Below are 19409 nucleotides of genomic sequence, written 5' to 3'. Positions count from 1 at the left end.
CAGCTGCAGCAACTTGCGCACTCTCTCTTCATCAAGCTTTAACACAAAAAGGGGACAAAAAGATCATATTGTCTTTGTGCATAGGCTATAGATTAATTAGATAAATGAATATCTAAATTTGTGCCTTGCCGTCTACGGTATTTTTTAGAACTTAGAAAAAAGATGCTGCAGCCAATGAACAGCCAGCGGGGGCTGCAGGACGACTCAACCTCCGCAGACAGTTTTTAATGTTTATCAGACAATAAATACTCAAGATTTTGCTTTAGTATAACTCACAACGAGTTTCACACACCTTCTCCGGCCACGTTGAGTTGTTGTCACTTAACAGTGGGAAAAGCGACACATGCGCTATTCACTTGTGTAACTTAAGGGTGAATGGGTAATGTAGTTTCTGCTCTGGGTGGGATGAATTAGGAAGCTTGCATTGTGAAGGGCGCTCTGAAAATCGGCAGTGCAGGTAAAAGATTAAAACCTCTTTTAAAACAGATGTCCAAATGAGCGTACCGCTTACAAGCACGTTCTGGGCGCATGGAGAGGTGGCGGTAAGCTCAAGAGCTATATTTGGAAGTGGCGGTACAGGTGCATACCAGCCCACTTAAAGCACTGGCAATGACTATACTTTGGAATTTTTTTGCAGTCCACTTAGAATTCAACATGGAAATCATTTTTGTTTTTTATTGGCATTGATTGTTTTGAAATTCAAATGGTACTTACATGCCTGTGTTTTTATTTCTGTAATAAATATGGCTTTCAAGCCAACAGTTAATTTGGAGGATATTGATGGTTTATTGCAGGTATGTTGTTTACATGAGAAAATCTGTGTTACAAGTTAAACAAAAATTCCAATAAACAATCATATTTTGAATTTAAATAGTTTTTTTGTCTTGAGTTTACATTAATTATTTACATTTTACATTTACATATCCAAAAAGTTTCAGTCTTTTAATTGCGATTAATCGCGATTAATCGCGATTAATTGTAAAAAATTGTGCGATTAATTAGTTAAATTTTTTTAATCGATTGACAGCACTAATATATATATATATATATATATATATATATATATATATATATATATATATATATATATATATATATATATATATATATGAAGAGTTCAGATGCAAAAGCCTCTAAGTGCCATCTGAAATTTGCATCTAAAATTAGGATTTTTATTAAGCTCCTATGCATAGGTTGAGTCGTTTTACTTTAATGGCAATGTGCAGGTCCTTTTCCAGACTATTAAAGTCAAATAACTGAACATAAATATAGAAACCTGATAAAAATCCAAATTTTAGATGGAAATTTCAGATGGCACTTAGAGGCTTTTGCATCTGAACTCTTCATATATATATATATATATATATATATATATATATATATATATATATATATATATATATATATATATAATTTAGCAATAATAAAATATTTATTTTGCATAAAAATCCATGTTAAGAGTTATTTATTTAATATAATGTGCAATATAAATGTCCCTATTTAGCATTCTCCTCACGTCATGATCATACAATTAAAACAACCTTTCCTTTTTTGCACAGCAACAACAAATTTCAGATGCTTTTCTATTTTTTCAAGGAAAACACTGACAACATCAATGCCGTGAATTATCACCTACGTCAACACTGTCAGTCATGACCAAAGTCACAAGATATATCTCACACAAACTGACATATAAAAGGCTGTTGATGTGGCAGTCTGTTTTGATTTTCAAGCTCGGGGGCACTGAAGAATCTGACAAGCAGCAATCATAAGGAAGGACAGAAAAACAGGTGTGCACCTGGCTTTAGATGTCTTGTAGCATCCTACAAACAATCCACTTGTTTAACCTTTGCAATCAATCACACAACAACATGTATTCGTAAAGCATTACAAAACAGGACTGCTGATATGACCAGGGATTCTAGCTGTTTATGCCGTTTTGAAGATGATCCTCACTTCATTCTCCTGCTGTGGAATGCTCTGTAAATGCCAGGAAAAATGGCTGTGTTTATACCTAAACTGCTATCAGAAGTGACATCAGGTGAATAAGGTGAACGTTGACCTCACATCAGAGAAACTTCTCCTTGAAGCGCTCTCCTGCCGATCTTCTTTGATCTTGCACTTTGAAGGAACTCTCTGCTCAGCACACAAGCACATGCCGTGGATGCTCTCTGGGTCTGATCTCATCCCTTTGCCGGTTTGATCTGCTGATCATAAGAGATCTGATATTGCAAAGCCACAGATGAGCGGACTGATGAGTGATGAGGACGCTGGTGCATGGTTATCTTCCATTAGTTGGCTTTCTTTTTGCTTGTCTTTGCAAAGGGAACAGCAGATAGGATCGGCGATGAGTCAGACAGTGCAAGAGAGATTCAGAAAATAAATATTTAAGATCTCTCATAAAACCAGTGATTGCAGCAGTTACTACTACTATTATTAGTATTATTAGGGGCCAAGCACCTATTGTATCCATTAGCGTAATTTTTTTCTTCAGCCGCAAGTCTATGACAGCCATTTGCGGAAAAGTTGCATAATTTGGCACACTGATAGAGGACAGTCCCAACATTAACTATAGCAAATTTAAAGTTTCTAACGCCAAAATTTCTATATTTTTATGCTAATAACTTTTGAACTCTAAGCCAGAAAATGACAATTATTTTTTCCTCTGAATCCTTGGCTCATGCCAAGTCGAATTAACCCCAAAATTTAAGGTTTAGTTTTTTCGCCATTTTCAATTTTTCGGAAAACCTACTTTTTATTCAAACTCGTCCAAGACGATTTACGGTTAGTCCGATTTTCATGGAAATTGGCACAGATCATCTTCAGACAAAGCTAGCAAAATTTATTGAATTCAAATTGATCCGTCCACAAATTTGTGAACAAATTTGACAAAAAGACGCAAAAGTGCATGTGAGGTTATATTTCGGCAACGGTGAGGCATATTGATACCAAACTTGGTGTGTTATAATAACCATGACCTGAGACTACCTGCGGTGTTTCGACGCAGCGCCACCTAGTGGTCAGGAGATATAAAAAATGCATATTTTTGCTTATAACTTCTGAATGGTTTGGCCAAAAATCACACAACTTGTTTCTTTATATTCAGTGAGTCATGTTGAGTCAAAACGGTATCCAGATTTCCTGTGTCAGCCATTTTAGGCGTCGGCCATTTTGAATTATGTTTTAAAATGCTGCATTTTTTGAACGTATTATCATATCGCTATGAAAATAATTACAAAAATATTCGGCCCCATGGCCTGAAGGTACTCAAAAAGTTTGGTGGCAGCGCCACCTTGTGGTCAAGAGTTATAATGAAATATTGAAAAAATGCTAATAACTTTTCAATTTATTAGACTATTGAAATGTAAATGGTCTCCCTATATTCTTTGGGTCATGCCGAGAACATCGATACCAATTATGCCAAAATTGGCCATACTTCCTGATCAATCATTGGTCCGATTTTCACCAATATCGAGTGAGATATTCTAGAGACTGTGCTGACAAAATGTTATGGATTTTGTGTTGATAGACAAATCCATTTTCACATACTACAGCAACAAATTTGAGGCATGATGCTAAAATGGCACTTGTAGCTGTAGCTCTGCAATGCTTTGGCATATTGACACCAAACTTAGTGTGTGTCAGTGTCACTCACACAGAACACACCATAGCAATTTGATAACAGCGCCACCTCTTGGCCACACTTGATAAACCAATAAATCATGCTACGAGAGGTTGTATTTATCATTTTTTTTTCGCCATTTTGATTACAATCATCCTAAAATTGCTGTAATTGCTCATTGTTGCATTTGGTGTGATGCTCCATGCCAAGCTTACCTCCTCAATTTGCCGGTGGAGTGCTTGGCCCCGTAATTGCTGCTTGCAGCTATATTTATTATTATTATTACTACTACGATTAACAAAATTTATATTGTTGCTGTTTTCTAATTTCTCAATTTATTTAATATGGTACAGTAATTATTATTATAAAAATATGGCAATTATCATTTCTATTAATGCATTTATTAATAATTTTGTAACATGATAACAATGTATTTTAATAATAATAAAAATTATTATTATTATTATTATTATTATTATTATTATCAAAATTTCAATCTCCCATACAGAGTTAAACTTTTATAAAGTTACAATATTATGTTAGGTTATTATAATTTATAATTTAATATTATTACGGTAATTAATATTAATATTATTAGGCAACAAATACATTAATAATAATAATAATATATATATATATATATATATATATTAATAACATTGTAGTTCAATATAATATTGTATTTTCTGTATTTTAATAATAATATCATCATCAACAACATTTATTATTAATACTATTTTTTTTAAATAAATCTAAGACTTTTAGATTTTTTTTTTAAATTTTACCTGTAGTTCTTTAATTACCATGCAGAGCTTTAGCTTTCAAATAGCTTGCTCTATAAAAGGCTAGTTAAGCTATTAAGCAGCCTGGTTGGGACATCAGCACACCAGTACCCAAATAAGACATACTGCATGCTGGCATTCAGCGATGCTGTTCTTCTTTGGCAGTGTGGGCCAGTGACATTGGCTTTGTCATTTGACCTCCGCTGTTTATATATAGTGACCACTGAAAGGCCCGTTCAATATGAATGCCATTTGCAGATCTCTGGGCAGGGGAGCCGTATCTAATATCCATTTGCAATGGAGCCAGATTTTAATTGGCATTATGGCAGGATGAAACCACAGCGGTGACATTGCGATGCTAAATGGAAGAGGAACGTGTGTCTCGTTTGTGTCGAACGCTACACGGCCACCGCAAGGTCAAAAAATCATATTTAAATTGGAGATAAGAGTCCATGCTGGGACAGGCGGAGAGATGTAAATTCACCAAAGCCCTCTGTCTGTTTCAGACCGCTGTGTCATTGTCACGATGAAGGTGACACCGGCTACGTGCGCAACTCAGATAAGCCTGTGCACGGCGGCCATGACAGGGAAATTGATGGTACGCATGAGCCATGGATGTGTGCAGCACCCTGTTATCCAGAGTCAAGGAATCTCATTAGTTTGGAAATCTCACACTTTGTTCTGCTAAAGGGTTTCAGCTAAATGGGTTTGCCAATCAAGAAGATGTAAGGGCTGGCTGTAATGAGAAAATGCAACTTTATGAATGCAAGTAAAAACTAAATGCAAAAATATCTCTGGATAATGTTTGGATCGTATTTCGGAATGTGTACTGTATATGCTACTACAATCAATTTAGAGGATGCTGACATTTAATTGGTTGTTTATCAAATATTTTATTTCTAAAGGCAGCTTATAGTGCACTTGATAAAGAAATCCAAACTTTATTTATTTATATACATATATATTTTGGAATTCCTAAGTTTATGCGTATGCATTAAATTGATTTTGTCAAAAAAATAGCAATTGTATGTAAAACAAATTTTGCACCGGGGTTGCTCATAACTGTTTCATAACTGTCAGTTGTCAGTGTTTCATTTAAGCTTTGTCTCCGGTCATAGGAGAAATTGAAACTGAAACAAAAGAGAAATTATTTGATATACAGTTAGAGTTAAAATTTGAAAGCCACAATACCAAATATTTGGGGTATTTTTAATGTGTTTGAAAGTCTCTTACCAAGGCTTCATTTATTTAGTGAATACAGTACAGTGAAATACAGTAAACTCAGAAATATTGTGAAATATTATTACAAGTTGAAATAACTGTTTTATATCAAAAAATATTTTTTAATGTAATTTAATTCTGTGAGGTAATGCTAAATTTTCAGCATCATTACTCCAGTCTTCAGTGTCACATGATCCTTCAAAAATAATTCTAATATGCTGATTTGCTTCTAAAAACATTTCTTATTATTGAAGGTGTTCATATTTTAGCATGTAATTGAAATTTATATTTTTTATACTTTTATAATTAATTAACATAACGCATCTTAATTTAATTTAATTTAATTTAATTTAATTTAATTTAATTTAATTTAATTTAATTTAATTTAATTTAATTTAATTTAATTTAATTTAATTTAATTTAATTTAAAAAATAACCCAAACTTTTGAACAATTTGTATGTGGATAGTATAGATAGCTCAAATCTTGGTCCTTGAAGAATTTAATGAAAACTGTGTATATTTTGATTGCTTAGAAACCTCAGCCTTAAGCTATCTTTTACACATTTAGAAGTGGGCTCTTTTTCTAAAGGAACATCTGAGAAACCTAAGAAAAATCTAAATTTTCTCTCTATTGAACATCTTGTTCACCATTTGTGATATATGGTGTGTATTCAAACCTTTTACTGGTGGTACACAATCAGAAAAAAAGCACTTTTAAATATTTTAACTGTGTCAGTACCTTTTAAAATGTACAGATTTATTAATAGACATGGTGCAAATATTTCATATATATTATATATTTTTGAGGATACTGCCCCGTGATAAGCTTACTAAAAGGTACAATCTTTTTCTGACAGTGTTGTGTATGTTTTCTTTTTCATTGAGTCTGTGCCAGCTCCCTGGAGCACAATCCCATTCTCTCTGTTTCAATCGTGTCTTTCCACTTATCCACTGTAATAGCATTAAATGGAGATCCTGATGGCTCATGTTGGCATGACGTTGTGTGTGTGTTGTGACGTTAACCCAGCTCACTGAGGTCAGGTTTGTCATCCAACCGAAGGCCACATGAGATAAACCCCCCCTCTCTAATGGGACAAAGCAGCTCTGCCTCCCCTATGCATGCTTTGGCCCGGAGAGAGACTTTCTGTCGTTCACTTGGAATAAATCCTCTTTGAAAGTACAGGGATATAATGATCCACTAACAGTACAACAAGCCCTCAAAGACAAGACCAATCCGTCCTCTCATGGTTTCTCAGGAAGGAAGTGGCATGCTGTTTAGAGGAAGTGAAATCGATACACAGTGGCATCTCCGAGTTGATGACTTAAGTATCAAAATCCTCGATTGAGCTTAGTAATGAACTACACAACTGAGGTCAGAGAACTGCAGGAATGTGTCAAGCAGAGACAGCATTGGTTCAGAAACCTGTGCAGGTGAGATGTTAGATGTGTCTCTGCTGCTATTGCTACAGGTATATGTTGTTTACAAGTGTGAGTGACAATACAATGTGAGAAAATACAGAGCAGAATGTGTGGGAGAAACTACAAATGTGAAGTTTGTTTACTATTGAACTTATGCTAGACTTTAAAATCTAGACTTGATTAAAAATTATAATAATAATAATAATAATAATAATAATAATAATAATAATAATAATAATAATAATAAAGATGTTATAGTAAAAATAATGCTTAAATTTATTATTAAATAATTTATTATTATTTAGTAACACAATTAAAACAACATGAATCTAATGTTAATAAGTCATTCATATTCTTGGTTACTACTATTATTATTATTGTTATCATTATTATTTATCCCTAGATCTTAATAATAATAATAATAATAATAATAATAATAATAATAATAATAATAATAATAATAATAATAATAATAGTAACAAAGACTGTGAATTACAAATTAACATTTAATAATTATATTATTATTATTATTATTGTTGTTGTTATTGTTGGTGTTGTTGTTGTTGTTGTTGTTACTACAACAATTCCCCCAGTTCTAAAAAATAATAATAATAACTAATTAATACTATTTAATATCCCTTTATTCATATTATTCATATTATTATTGTTATTATTATTGTTGTCGTTGCTGCCGTTGTTGTTGTTAATAATAATAATAATAATAATAAATAATAAAGCACAATATTTTGTAATAATAAAAAAAATATTTATTTCTAATAAGGAATCAATTTTCATGAGTATTCAATAATAATAATAATAGAAATAATAATAATAATACAAAAGAAGATTTTAATAATTTGTCAAATAATGGAATTAATATTTTTATAACAACAACAATTTAATATTAATAGTAAGTCATATTCTTGTTTATTCAAAAAATATGGATGCCTATTAATAATTATCAATAAAATAATTGTGAAATATCATTTTCGATTATTGTTATATCAGTTATTAATTTATGTTTGTAATACACAGTTGCAATCATACTACCGGTAAATAGCTCATTTTGGTCATACCGCTCATCCAAACATATCCAATAACTTTAGCCCTGTAGATGTAGATAAACCTGTACATGTTGTCTGAAGCATGAGACCCATGTAACAGAGGTAGAGCTTCTTTGACGTGAGATCAATATTGATGTCATTCTTGAATGATTGATGAGCAATGAGCTTATAATGTGATACATGATGATGACACACAGATTACTACGCTGTTGAGATATAGTACCATCACATGCACGTCCAGCGAAGGCATGGTGGTGTAAATATCAAAATAACCTGAATACCTGCAAACAAAGCAGCCAGGTGAATGAAACCAATGAGGCTGCGCTTACCTTCTCCTGGTACTGTCGTCGAGATGAGTCCAGAGACTGGATGAGGGCTGTGGCGTGACCCACGAACATGGCGTAACAGGTGGCGCCCACAATCATGCTTAGCATGGTGATCCAAAGGTCCGACATGCTGACGGGCGCTCTGGCTCCGTACCCGATGCACAACATGTGACTCATGGCCTTAAATAGGGCGTAAGAGTACTGCTTTCCCCAGGAGTCGTTCTAAGAGAGCGAAAGAGACAGAGATGAGATGATGACACAGAAAGAAAGAGTCAGCAATAGAAAAGCAGGTGGAGTGAATTTAACATGTACGCTTGCAGGCAAAATATTCAGTGTATCAGTGAGTCTGCATACAGCGTCCTGCCAACTTGACCTTCATGCATGGCAAACTATCTCTCTCCATGCTTCTTCCCTGTATTCTCTGTGTTCTATTGTCTGTATTCCTTCTTCTCTGTATTTCCTCCTTTATTTCTATTGTATTTCCTATTTTCTTTTTTTTTTTGTAATCCAACCGTCTTTTCTTTTCTTTGTCCAGTGAACTTTTACATGGTTAAAGTTATTTGTATCACTATTTTGCCTTACAACTAAACAAAAAACAACCAATATTATATATATATGCTGTATATATATATATATATATATATATATATATATATATATATATATATATATATATATATATATATATATATATATATATATTAGAAATGTATATAGTTTTATGTATTTTAATTGTATTATGAACTTGTAATTTATCTCTCTCTATCTCTCTTTTTCTAATATTTATTCATTTATATTTATTTATATATGTGTTGATGATTTCTAAATGGGTTTGTTGTATTTGTGTTGGAAAAAATATATTAATAGTAACAGTAAATATATATATATATATATATATATATATATATATATATATATATATATATATATATATATATATATATATATATAATTTTTTTTTTTTTTTTTTTTTTTTACTTTTTTGAAGATTTTTTTTATTATACAAATTTTTTTTTCACCTTTTTTGTTTCTTTGAGCAAATACTCCATCTCTACACCATCTTTTTAGTCTCTGTGTCATTTGCAGTAGGGTGCTAAAAGAAGTGATGGCTTTGGTGTCTGCTAATCAACTTGGATTACTTCCATTAGCTGCCTTCAGTTGATGTACGGCTCTGTGGATCCCTCATGCTGAACGAGAAAAGAAGAGGAAGGACACTTTCAGTCCTCTCACAGGCTATTAGCGCAGCTGATTTTAATGGAGAACTGTGCGAATAGAAAGAGACAAACTGTACTGCAGATGTACTGCAGCGTGTCTGACCCTACTCACAATCAATACATCAGCTCATGAAAACAAGGCTGAAATTTTCCCAGCAGTTTTTGTTGATACTGTTATTTGCAGGCTTTTTTATTTTTATTTTATTTATATATTATATTATATTATATTATATTATATTATATTATATTATATTATATTATATTATATTATATTATATTATATTATATTATATTATATTATATTATATTATATTATATTATGTTATGTTATGTCCAAATAATAGTATAATAAAAAATAATCTTAGTTATTTAGAAAAATAGGATTAGTTATTTCTCTGTTGAAAGCACTATCTTTTAAGACTTGAAATAGAATGTGTTGAAATAGAATGTGGTTTAATATGTTTTCCTTTTTTTTAAATAAAAATAAGCTATTTCTCATTTCATTTGCTTGTAAAATCAGATGAATTTTCTTCTCTGACTTATTTTATACCCAGAAGCTATTTTGAGTTTGCTCTGTCACTCCTCAATGTCAGCATTACTCACAGACATTAGTTAACTGAGAACACGGACTAAAACAAGACCCATATGACTTCCGATGGCCTCAGCTCCTCGTGTTTATGTGAAGCTTGCTGGAGGGATGTGAGGATGTGACAGTGTTCATGTTCATGGATGGAGTCTGGAATGGAATTGCTGACTGTTTGAATCTCTTCCTGCTCATTTTGAAGAGGAAAAAGTGCTGAGGAAGCTGACAAATGCTCGTTGAAGCCGTTCTTAAACCTGCGTAGCGCTGCCTGCCAACCCACAGGGCTATTAAACGCTAGCCGGGACGCTAGTATCACACACGCTAGTTGAGTTGGTGCGCCTGTCAGAATAACTTCAGGAAAGTGCTCCTGATGTGCTCGCTTTCTCTCTCTATGATTGTATTAACTGCAATACTGAGTCACCTATTACTGCCAAATCTAATCTCTATGCTGATTGCATGATTGCAAAAGTGCATCAAATTAGATATTCCCTATAGCAATCAATGCTGAAATGACATCAAGAATTATGCTGTCATTGCACATCATTCTATGTTTGCTGGAAAAATAAATGTCAGTGGTTGCCAGGGCGAGTATTTTGTTAACATATTTTGTGTTGTGATATGATGTTATTTAGGTGTTCTAAATGGTAGCTAGGGCATTGCTAGGGCCTTGCAGGGTGATTGGTTTTCTGGATGGTTGCTACATAATTTCTACGGTGTTCTGAGTGGTTGCTTGAGTGTTGCTAAGTGGTTGATATAGTTTTCTGGGTGGTAGCTACAGAACTGCTCAAGAAACTAGGGGTTGCAAAGGGGCAGAAAATTACCAGTTAATTTCCAGAAACATTGCAAATTTGTCAAAAAAAAAAAAAAAGAACAAATGAAGAAAATTTTTTCTGAATTTTACCATATATTTTCTGCAACTTTGCAACCATAGTTCTGAGTGGGTGGCATTTTACAGTGTTGCAATGGGGTTGCTATTGTGTTCTGAGTGGTTGTTAGGCCGTTGCTAGGTCACTGATAGTTATTTATGGGTGGTTGCCACAGCATTGCTATGGTGTTCCCATGTTGTTGGTAGGTTGTTCTGGGTAGAACTTTTAGGGTGCAGTTATGAGGTTGCTAGGGTGTTCTGATGGATTGCTAGGGTGTTTTGGGTGCATAATTGCATGGGTGTTGCAATGTGGTTTCTAAAGTGTTATGAGTGGTAAGGTGTTGATAAGGTTTTCTGGTTGGGTTCTTATTATCTTAAGTCAAAACCAAGTTTTATTCTGATCCGGTCCTTAGATATGGCTCAGGTTTTGAGTCTATGTGAGATTTTCACCTGTTTGGTTGTCCACCAGGGAAAAACAAATTGCATGACAAATCAGGTGTTTACAAGCTGGAAAGTTTGTTTTAGCTATTCATTGTGTAAAATTACCCGTTTTCTGTAAATAGCATGTCATGCTTAGTGTCAACTGCAAATATTTAAATGATTAAACCTTTCCAGAAAAGAATCTGGTTTGTAAATGTGCGTTTATGTGTGTAAAACCCAAAGGATCTTCTTCTGTAGTTTCTGATGACCAGATGTCAAGAGAAGGGATCCATCCCAGTCAGACTCACTCCAGAAACACCTACAATCTCTCATCCTCTGCACTCAGACACTGTTTTAACTAACACTTCATACCAGCGTATTTGATAGCTGTGGGTCCTTAAGTGGTCTGCAGATGATTAGAAGAGCCCACTTGGGAAATGTGTTGATTGGCTGATAATCTGTGTGTATGTTACAGTATGTGTCATACCCAGACAGCACCACGTAGAACATCGTAGAAAGAGACGGTATACAAAAGCAACTACACACCAGGTGTTTACGTGTGCCTATGTATTGCTTGAGTCATACTGTAAAGCTCAACTAATCCGTATAATAGCCTTAGATATCCACGAGCAAGTAATCCAACATAAATCGCTAAAACTTGTAAACATGCACATGGCTTTGTACATATACAGTACACAATGTTCAAATTATTTCAGAATTTAAAGTTGTTGGCAACAGTCTATATATTAGTAACTCATAGTTTAGCTTATAGCAATTTACTGACATAAAGTAGCTAACTGCATTAGCTTTATTAGCTATATTATATTAAGGGGGCACTCAGAACAATAAATAAATAAGGCATGAGAGGCAGTGTGTTATCATGATTTTACCATGGTTAAGTTATTATTAAGGGATATCAAATTATTTCAAAGTAATATAGTTAGCCTAGTAATAGCTAAGCTAATGGTTCTGTTATGTTTAGCTAGTTGCTCCAGCACTGTTGACACATACACTTTTCCTTTCACAAATTTGTGCTATTCTTTGTGTGGAAACTTCTTTCACCTGTACAACAATGAAAATCAAAATGACGTCACAAACCTGTGAAGTTCTTTCTCCAGCGTATCAGAGCCGTAACCCTCGAGTAACTGTGAACGTGTGGCCGCTTTCCTCACCCTGGTGTGACTCTCTCGAGTCAGAAGTGACCAGACATGCAGTAATTGAAATTCAATCCAATTCCACCATTCCAGCTAATCACACGCTACGTTACCAGCCCCAGTGTGTCAGAAAAGGGTAATCAGGAGCTCGAATAAACCACCTCCACCTGAAGAGACATTTGCATCCGAGCAAGCAGTACGCTCTTGCCCTTTTTTATCTTCTGGTATCTGGTTTCTCCCTCTATCTCCTTCTACCTTTTTTAACCAATCTGTTTTTCTTCTTCCTTCACCTTTCCTCTTCTCTCCCAAATGTAATTCTCCAGATGGATGTCAGCTGAGCTATCTAAAGTGACAAGTGAGATAAAACAAAAGGCCAAGCAAACGTCTCAACAGGCCTCTTGAGAATTAAAAGCAATCTTTTACTGGCTCCCAAAAAGATCCCTGTTTTATGCCTTACATCTGGTAATTAATTACTATAACAAGGAGACTTTATTAAATAAAACTGTGAGCTATTGATTCGGCAGAATCTCAGGAGGCAAAGCAAAACTGAAGGAAATCAAAAGGACCAATGCCTGTTACACACAGTTTAAGCTTTTTCAACATTATCTGAGGTGGTCGATAACCACAGAAACGTTTTGACTAGTATCACAATTTCACAATTTACACAATTTCAAAACACAAACCTGTAAATCATAACCAGGTATGCTGTTTGAAATTTTGTAAATTTTGGTCAAAGCATTTTTTTGCTGGTTGACAAAACAGTTTTCTGTGGTAACTGACAAAGATACTATTGATAGAACTTAACGTAAATCAATTTAAAATAATTTTTAATAAATCAAATCATGTTTCCGTTATCTAATGGTGCGTTCAAGTCATCTCGTATAGATCGCATTTATGAGTTGAATGTACATGAACGCCACCACAATATCGTAAATACCAGTGGGGAGCTTGGGATTTTCTTTAAGCCCCGATCTGTACGAGTTGGGGGCGTGTCAATGATTAACATGCTGGAATACACAATACTTAAAGGTATTTGGCTGTGATATTGTCAGGCTTTTCTATTTACAGTGCAGTAAGTTAATCGACGATGCATAATATGATGGTATTATAATATAACAATGCAACTTGTAACAATAAAGTTGGCAGTGACTTCATAAATTAATTTAAAACAATTGAAAAACAAAGTATACCTAATGCACATTTCTTTGTTATTCATTTTCTATAACAAGAGTTTAAGAACATCGCTGTATTTTTGTGTAATTAATTAAGAGAAAGTACCCCGCCATCTTGCTCCGACTAAAGTGACTTGAACGCACATGCCGTCATAAGCACGACTTCCCATCTCTTGCGTATGAACTTCCCAGGAGGACTTGAACGCACCATAAGTCAGGGAGTTGCTAAACTCTTAAAAAGGGTTTAAACATCATGATTAAGATTTCCAAACATCTGGCCATGCATATTCTGGTTCCTTGAGTATATGACAAAAATACAAAACTACTGTACGTTTTCCCATTTGTTTAGGACTATATACTTTTCATAAACCTGAGAGAATTAATGATTTCTTACTCCTCCTAATTTGTTTTTTTGCATTATCTACTCTCATAATCTCTCAGAAAATGACTCCTCGTTATGATCGTCTCTTTATAATTGCCTTTATAAATGCAGTCTTTTGCTCATAATGGAAATACTGTGCAGTATATACTGATTACAGCCTCTTAGTTTTTACCAGCCTGTTATTTAAGTAGTATGTGAAACAAAGTAGTATGCATTGATAAATGATTGACAGTAGTATGTTATACCTGAAATAAAAGCTGGTCTTCTTTGTATTTCCTGGTTTGCGTAAAAACCTCTCAGCAGTCCAATCAAATAATGAGTCAAAATGGTAAACAATGGCTGATATTTCTGTATTGTACGGTATTTTACCAGTTGTAGTTGTAGCTTTACAAGATTCGATAATGCAAAATTGCCATTATCTACTAAAAACTATGAAGAAATCTTTATTTTGAATAAAGTGAAAGGCAACATTTTAATTTACTCAATGTTGTTAAATAACAAAAAAACGGAAACTGAAATAATATTAACGTAACAAAATTAAACTACTAAAAGGATTGAAAATATTATTAAAATTATAACAGTACCTCAATTATGCAAAAATAACGCTGACATACTGTGCCCAGTATGCACTGTAAAAATAGTAATTAGTGTACTATTAAAACAAAGCTTTGCTGTAATATTTACCATAAAATGCAAGTGAAAAACAGCGCCCCCCTCCCAAGCCCACCTGCAGAAAAAAAGTACCACTACTCTAGACATGGGCCATTTATATGCATTTAGGACAAAAACATGACTGAGAATATGGGAGGATACCAACAGGAGCTTATAGTGTACATTATGCCATGCATTGTGGGTGAGAAGTTTAAGCAGGAAGATAATGAGTCAGGTAGTAGTGCTTCTTATTATAAATAAGCTGGAAATCACCTTTGTTCTACTGGGCTTTTCTCCTCTGATGAGCTACTATGCAATAAAAATTCAAATGGGGTACAGTTTTTTCCTAACACACACACACTAACATAAAGGCCCCACACATCCATATCTCTGCTTCTTTCCGTTTTATCTCTTTTCACTAGCCACAAGTTTCAAAGCTTTTCCAGAAAACAGGGGTCATTTAGAGAGTATGGTAAAGATGTTCTTCTTAATTCAGTATTACAAAAGATCAAGAGCCATATGCGGGAGATAAGAGGACTTAAGGAAGTTGTGGGCTGCATGATATTACTGGAATTAATACATATTATAGGCTTTTGCTCTCGTCAGAGGGGTCAGATGGGTTTCTTTTTGTGTGCTTGTGCATATGGAACAGAATAGAAAAATGTGCACTCATATTTCATTGTGAATTTGTATGTTTTTGTGAATCTATTCATAAGTCTTTATACCAGTAACATTTTCCCCATTTATTGTCTCCATAGGCTCCAAGATAAATCAGGACATTGCAGCATTTTGTTGGTATGGAAAAACATTTGAAAACCGAAGAAAAAGACAAAAAGTATGAGCTAGTGTGCATAAATTATTTTATGAGGGAATGAACTAGGCAACGAATGTTTGGACAATGCTATTTTCACTGAATCGTTCTCCGTGTCACTTTGTTATATCAGTAACTGACTTTTTTCTTTTTTTTTTTTTTTTTTTTAGGTAATCACTGAATCATTTGCAGAACTGATTCATTCAATACACTGATTCATTCATGACCAACACAAGGGACTGCCTTAATGAGTGATTCATTGAATTCAGTTACTCAGCTTATTCATTCAAAAACACTAATTCATTCACAACCAAAACTAATGATTGCCTTACAGTGAGTGATTCACTGAATCATTTACTTAACAGATTCTATCAGATGACTGAATCATTCATTTATGACCAAATCAAATGACTCTCTTAAAGCGTGACCACATTTATCATTATTTTGTGAATTTTTGCTGGTAAAATCTCATTTTAATATAAATCCAGTGTGAAATTCATGTGAGGGAGAACGATTTCCCTATGCAGATTTCGCCATTTGTTTTTCGCAATGTCGGTTAGGCGAATTTATTGCTTTGGTCAAAAAATAAATAAAATAAACAACTCTTTGGTTTGAAAATTACTTATTTACTAGCTTGCTTCAAGCAGTGCCTTATTTACTTCTTCTAGCACGTTTTATGGTGGATTGTGTTACTTATTTATGGAACATAATTACTGTTTACGGTCTGCCGCTGGTTCTGTCCCCAAGAAAAGTTTGGGAAAAGAGGAGAGAAAGAGCGAGTATCAATATCGGTGTTGCATTTTCCAGATGGAGAGAGCTTCGCGACAAACTTCAACAAGAAAGAGATTCCGATCTTGCTTGTGTTTACTCGACAGGTGAGTTGTTTTGATTTGTTTCTTTACAGAAAACGTATGCTATAATAACGGTCAACAAGATTAGTATTATGGGGTATACATGGCAAATGCTGGGCATCGTGTCTGATCCATAGTCTGATCGCGTCTTTGCATTGACTTTGTATGTAATCTACTCGCGCAAATCGTTGAACTCGCATTTACTATGTATGCCCAATTATTGTGTTAGAAGACAACAAATCCCATCATTCCAAGATCATTCTTAGCGTCATCAAACCCCGCGATTGTTTTGGTAGTGGACCCTCTAGTGGCAGGTCCTACAACCTGTACCTTTAATTATTCATTCAAACCATTTGTGTATAATAAAATCATTTATTCAGAGTTGATAGTGTCATTTGCAATGCTTCATGGGAGTTAGTAGCAGTTACTGAGCTGCTATTGCCGTTTCCATGGTAACAAGAACTTCTCTGATTGGTGGATCTCCTATAAGGATTGTGGGTGGTTTTATTGTGAACTGGGAATTTGGAAATAAACCATAATTTTTACCAAAAACTTAAAAAGTAACGTTGAAATCACACTTGAGGCTACAGCAGCATATATTTGCTTGGAGCTCATGGCAGGTCTGTCTTTAAAAGGTTTATACATTATTGCTGAAAAATCCATTTCTCTATAGAGAAACTAAATTGGATAAACCTAACTGGTGCGCTACATTCCAGTCTGTGGGGCTTTTACAGGGTTTGTTATCATGTCTGGTGATTACAGTGAAAGACCAGTGGCCTGTTACTCAGCACACATAAACCTGTCCCATATAGCAGCTCTTAGATTGATCGCTCACACCTAGCCTACGTAATTATGTCACCTTTAACACCAAAACAAACCATCCAATCCACAGACACACAGAGAGCCCTCTGGGATGTGTGTGTTGTTATGCATCTGTGGTTATTTATAGCAGAGGCAATAGTCACGATTTTGTGCAACGGTAACAAATGAGATGCCCTTATTGTTTAGATTGGCATTTGGAATAATGGTTCAAATGAGAGAAATACGGCCAGAGCCAATGAAACCGAAGATAAAAAATACAAAACAAGAGCTGATTACAACTGTGCTCTGAGAGGCCAGTGGGCTTTAAGTGTCCCTACTACACCAACCTTATGTCTTAACATGAGGTAAGTGTTCTCTGAAGGTGTGTAGAAAATGTTTTTATATCCCCCTCCCTCTCTTTCCATCTCTCACGCTCTCACACCCACACAACCCCGGTTACTATCCAGCTATTCAAGCGTGAACCAATCAGGTGACAGCAGACAGCGTGTGCTCGGAGAGCGGTATGAGATCATATGTAATCCGTCCCTGAGGTAAAACTACACACACATTATACTACTGTACATCCAGGAGAAAACAACAACAACAACAGCAAAAAAAAAAAAAAAGAAATATACATATTTATACATAAATTATATATTACACAAGATATAATTTTTTATATATTCAGAACAAACAAATAACAGTATATACACGTGCACACACACATACACACACACACACACATGCATACATATATATATATATATATATATATATATATATATATATATATATAATATAATATTAATAATTGTTTTATTTGTTGTCTTTTTTGTCACATTTTTAAACATTTTACAAAATAATATTTCATTTCATTTCATATGTGTTTTTATCATTTTATCATTTATGGATAATCTGGGACCTGAAAGAAGCATTTCGAATAGAGCATTTAGAATAGAGGGTTTAAATATAAAACTATATAAATTTGTGAATAAGTGAATATAGAGTTTAAAAATGAAAGCAATATGCAAGTTTATGAAATTACATTTTTAAATGAGATCTGGTGATTTGAGGCAACAACAACAACAACAAAAAAGTCTTAATGACCCAATATATACATATAAAAATTTATTTTTCATATTAAAAATTTTAGGTAATTTTTACCTTTAAATAAACTTTCATTAAATTCTAAACTTTTTTTAAATATTACACAAAAAGTTTTATTCAGATGATACAACTCTTTTTTATTTGATTTGATTTTGCATATATATTGTGAATATAGAGTTTCAATTTAAAAATGTTTTGATTTGAGGCAACTAAGTAGGGAAGTTGTGGCCTAGTGGTTAGAGAGTTTGACTCCTAACCCTAGGGTTGTGGGTTTGAGTCTCGGACCGGCAATACCTTGACTTAGGTGCCCTTGAGCAAGGCACTGAATGCCCAACTGATCCCTGGGTGCTGCAGCATAAATGGCTGCCCACTGCTCTGGGTGTGTGTTCACAGTGTGTGTGTGTGTTCACTGCTGTGTGTGTGCACTTTGGATGGGTTAAATGCAGAGCATGAATTCTGAGTATGGGTCATATTACTTGGCTGTATGTCACTTTCAACTATCAAGCAGAGTTGTATGGAAATTAGCACAAAAAAAAAAAGTTCCTTGAGACCTAGAAGTGTTTAGGACCTTTTTGGAGGTGCTTTACTGTCCTGATGTTGATAGAACTTGATAGAACTCATGATCTGGATAAAATCTTTAAATGTGAAAAGTATCATTTCTGCACCACTGGTGACATCAAATTAAATTGCAATCCCAACTGGATTTTCCAAACCCTCCGACCATTTTCTAGGGCTTTCATGAGTTGTATTCAGATGATTTATTACAGGCATCCATGGGAATGCTGAGGATTATTTAATGTACAGAAGATCAAATGAAGCATCTCATTAATGTTTGGCAGCAGTAGTGCGGACAGTAATGCAAAATTCATGAACGAGTCACATGTTCAGAGGAACTCTGCGTGCAACACATCATTCAATTAAAAACTCATTTATTATGTATTATGTGGAAAACAATTATAGTTA

The 19409-nt window shown here is 34.1% G+C and overlaps 1 protein-coding gene across 1 annotated transcript in view; it reads right to left on the bottom strand.

The window, feature by feature from the left end:
* Nucleotides 1–19409, bottom strand: part of hcn1 (hyperpolarization activated cyclic nucleotide-gated potassium channel 1) — a 109010-nt gene that overhangs the window by 28729 nt on the left and 60872 nt on the right. The window contains exon 4 of the mRNA XM_026196635.1: nucleotides 8439–8657. Coding sequence (XP_026052420.1) covers nucleotides 8439–8657 — 219 coding nt within the window. The remainder of the gene's footprint in view (nucleotides 1–8438; nucleotides 8658–19409) is intronic.

This window comes from Carassius auratus, chromosome 21 (assembly GCF_003368295.1).
Source record: "Carassius auratus strain Wakin chromosome 21, ASM336829v1, whole genome shotgun sequence".
NCBI lineage: Eukaryota > Metazoa > Chordata > Actinopteri > Cypriniformes > Cyprinidae > Carassius > Carassius auratus.
This window is presented reverse-complemented; position numbering and strand designations above follow the sequence as displayed.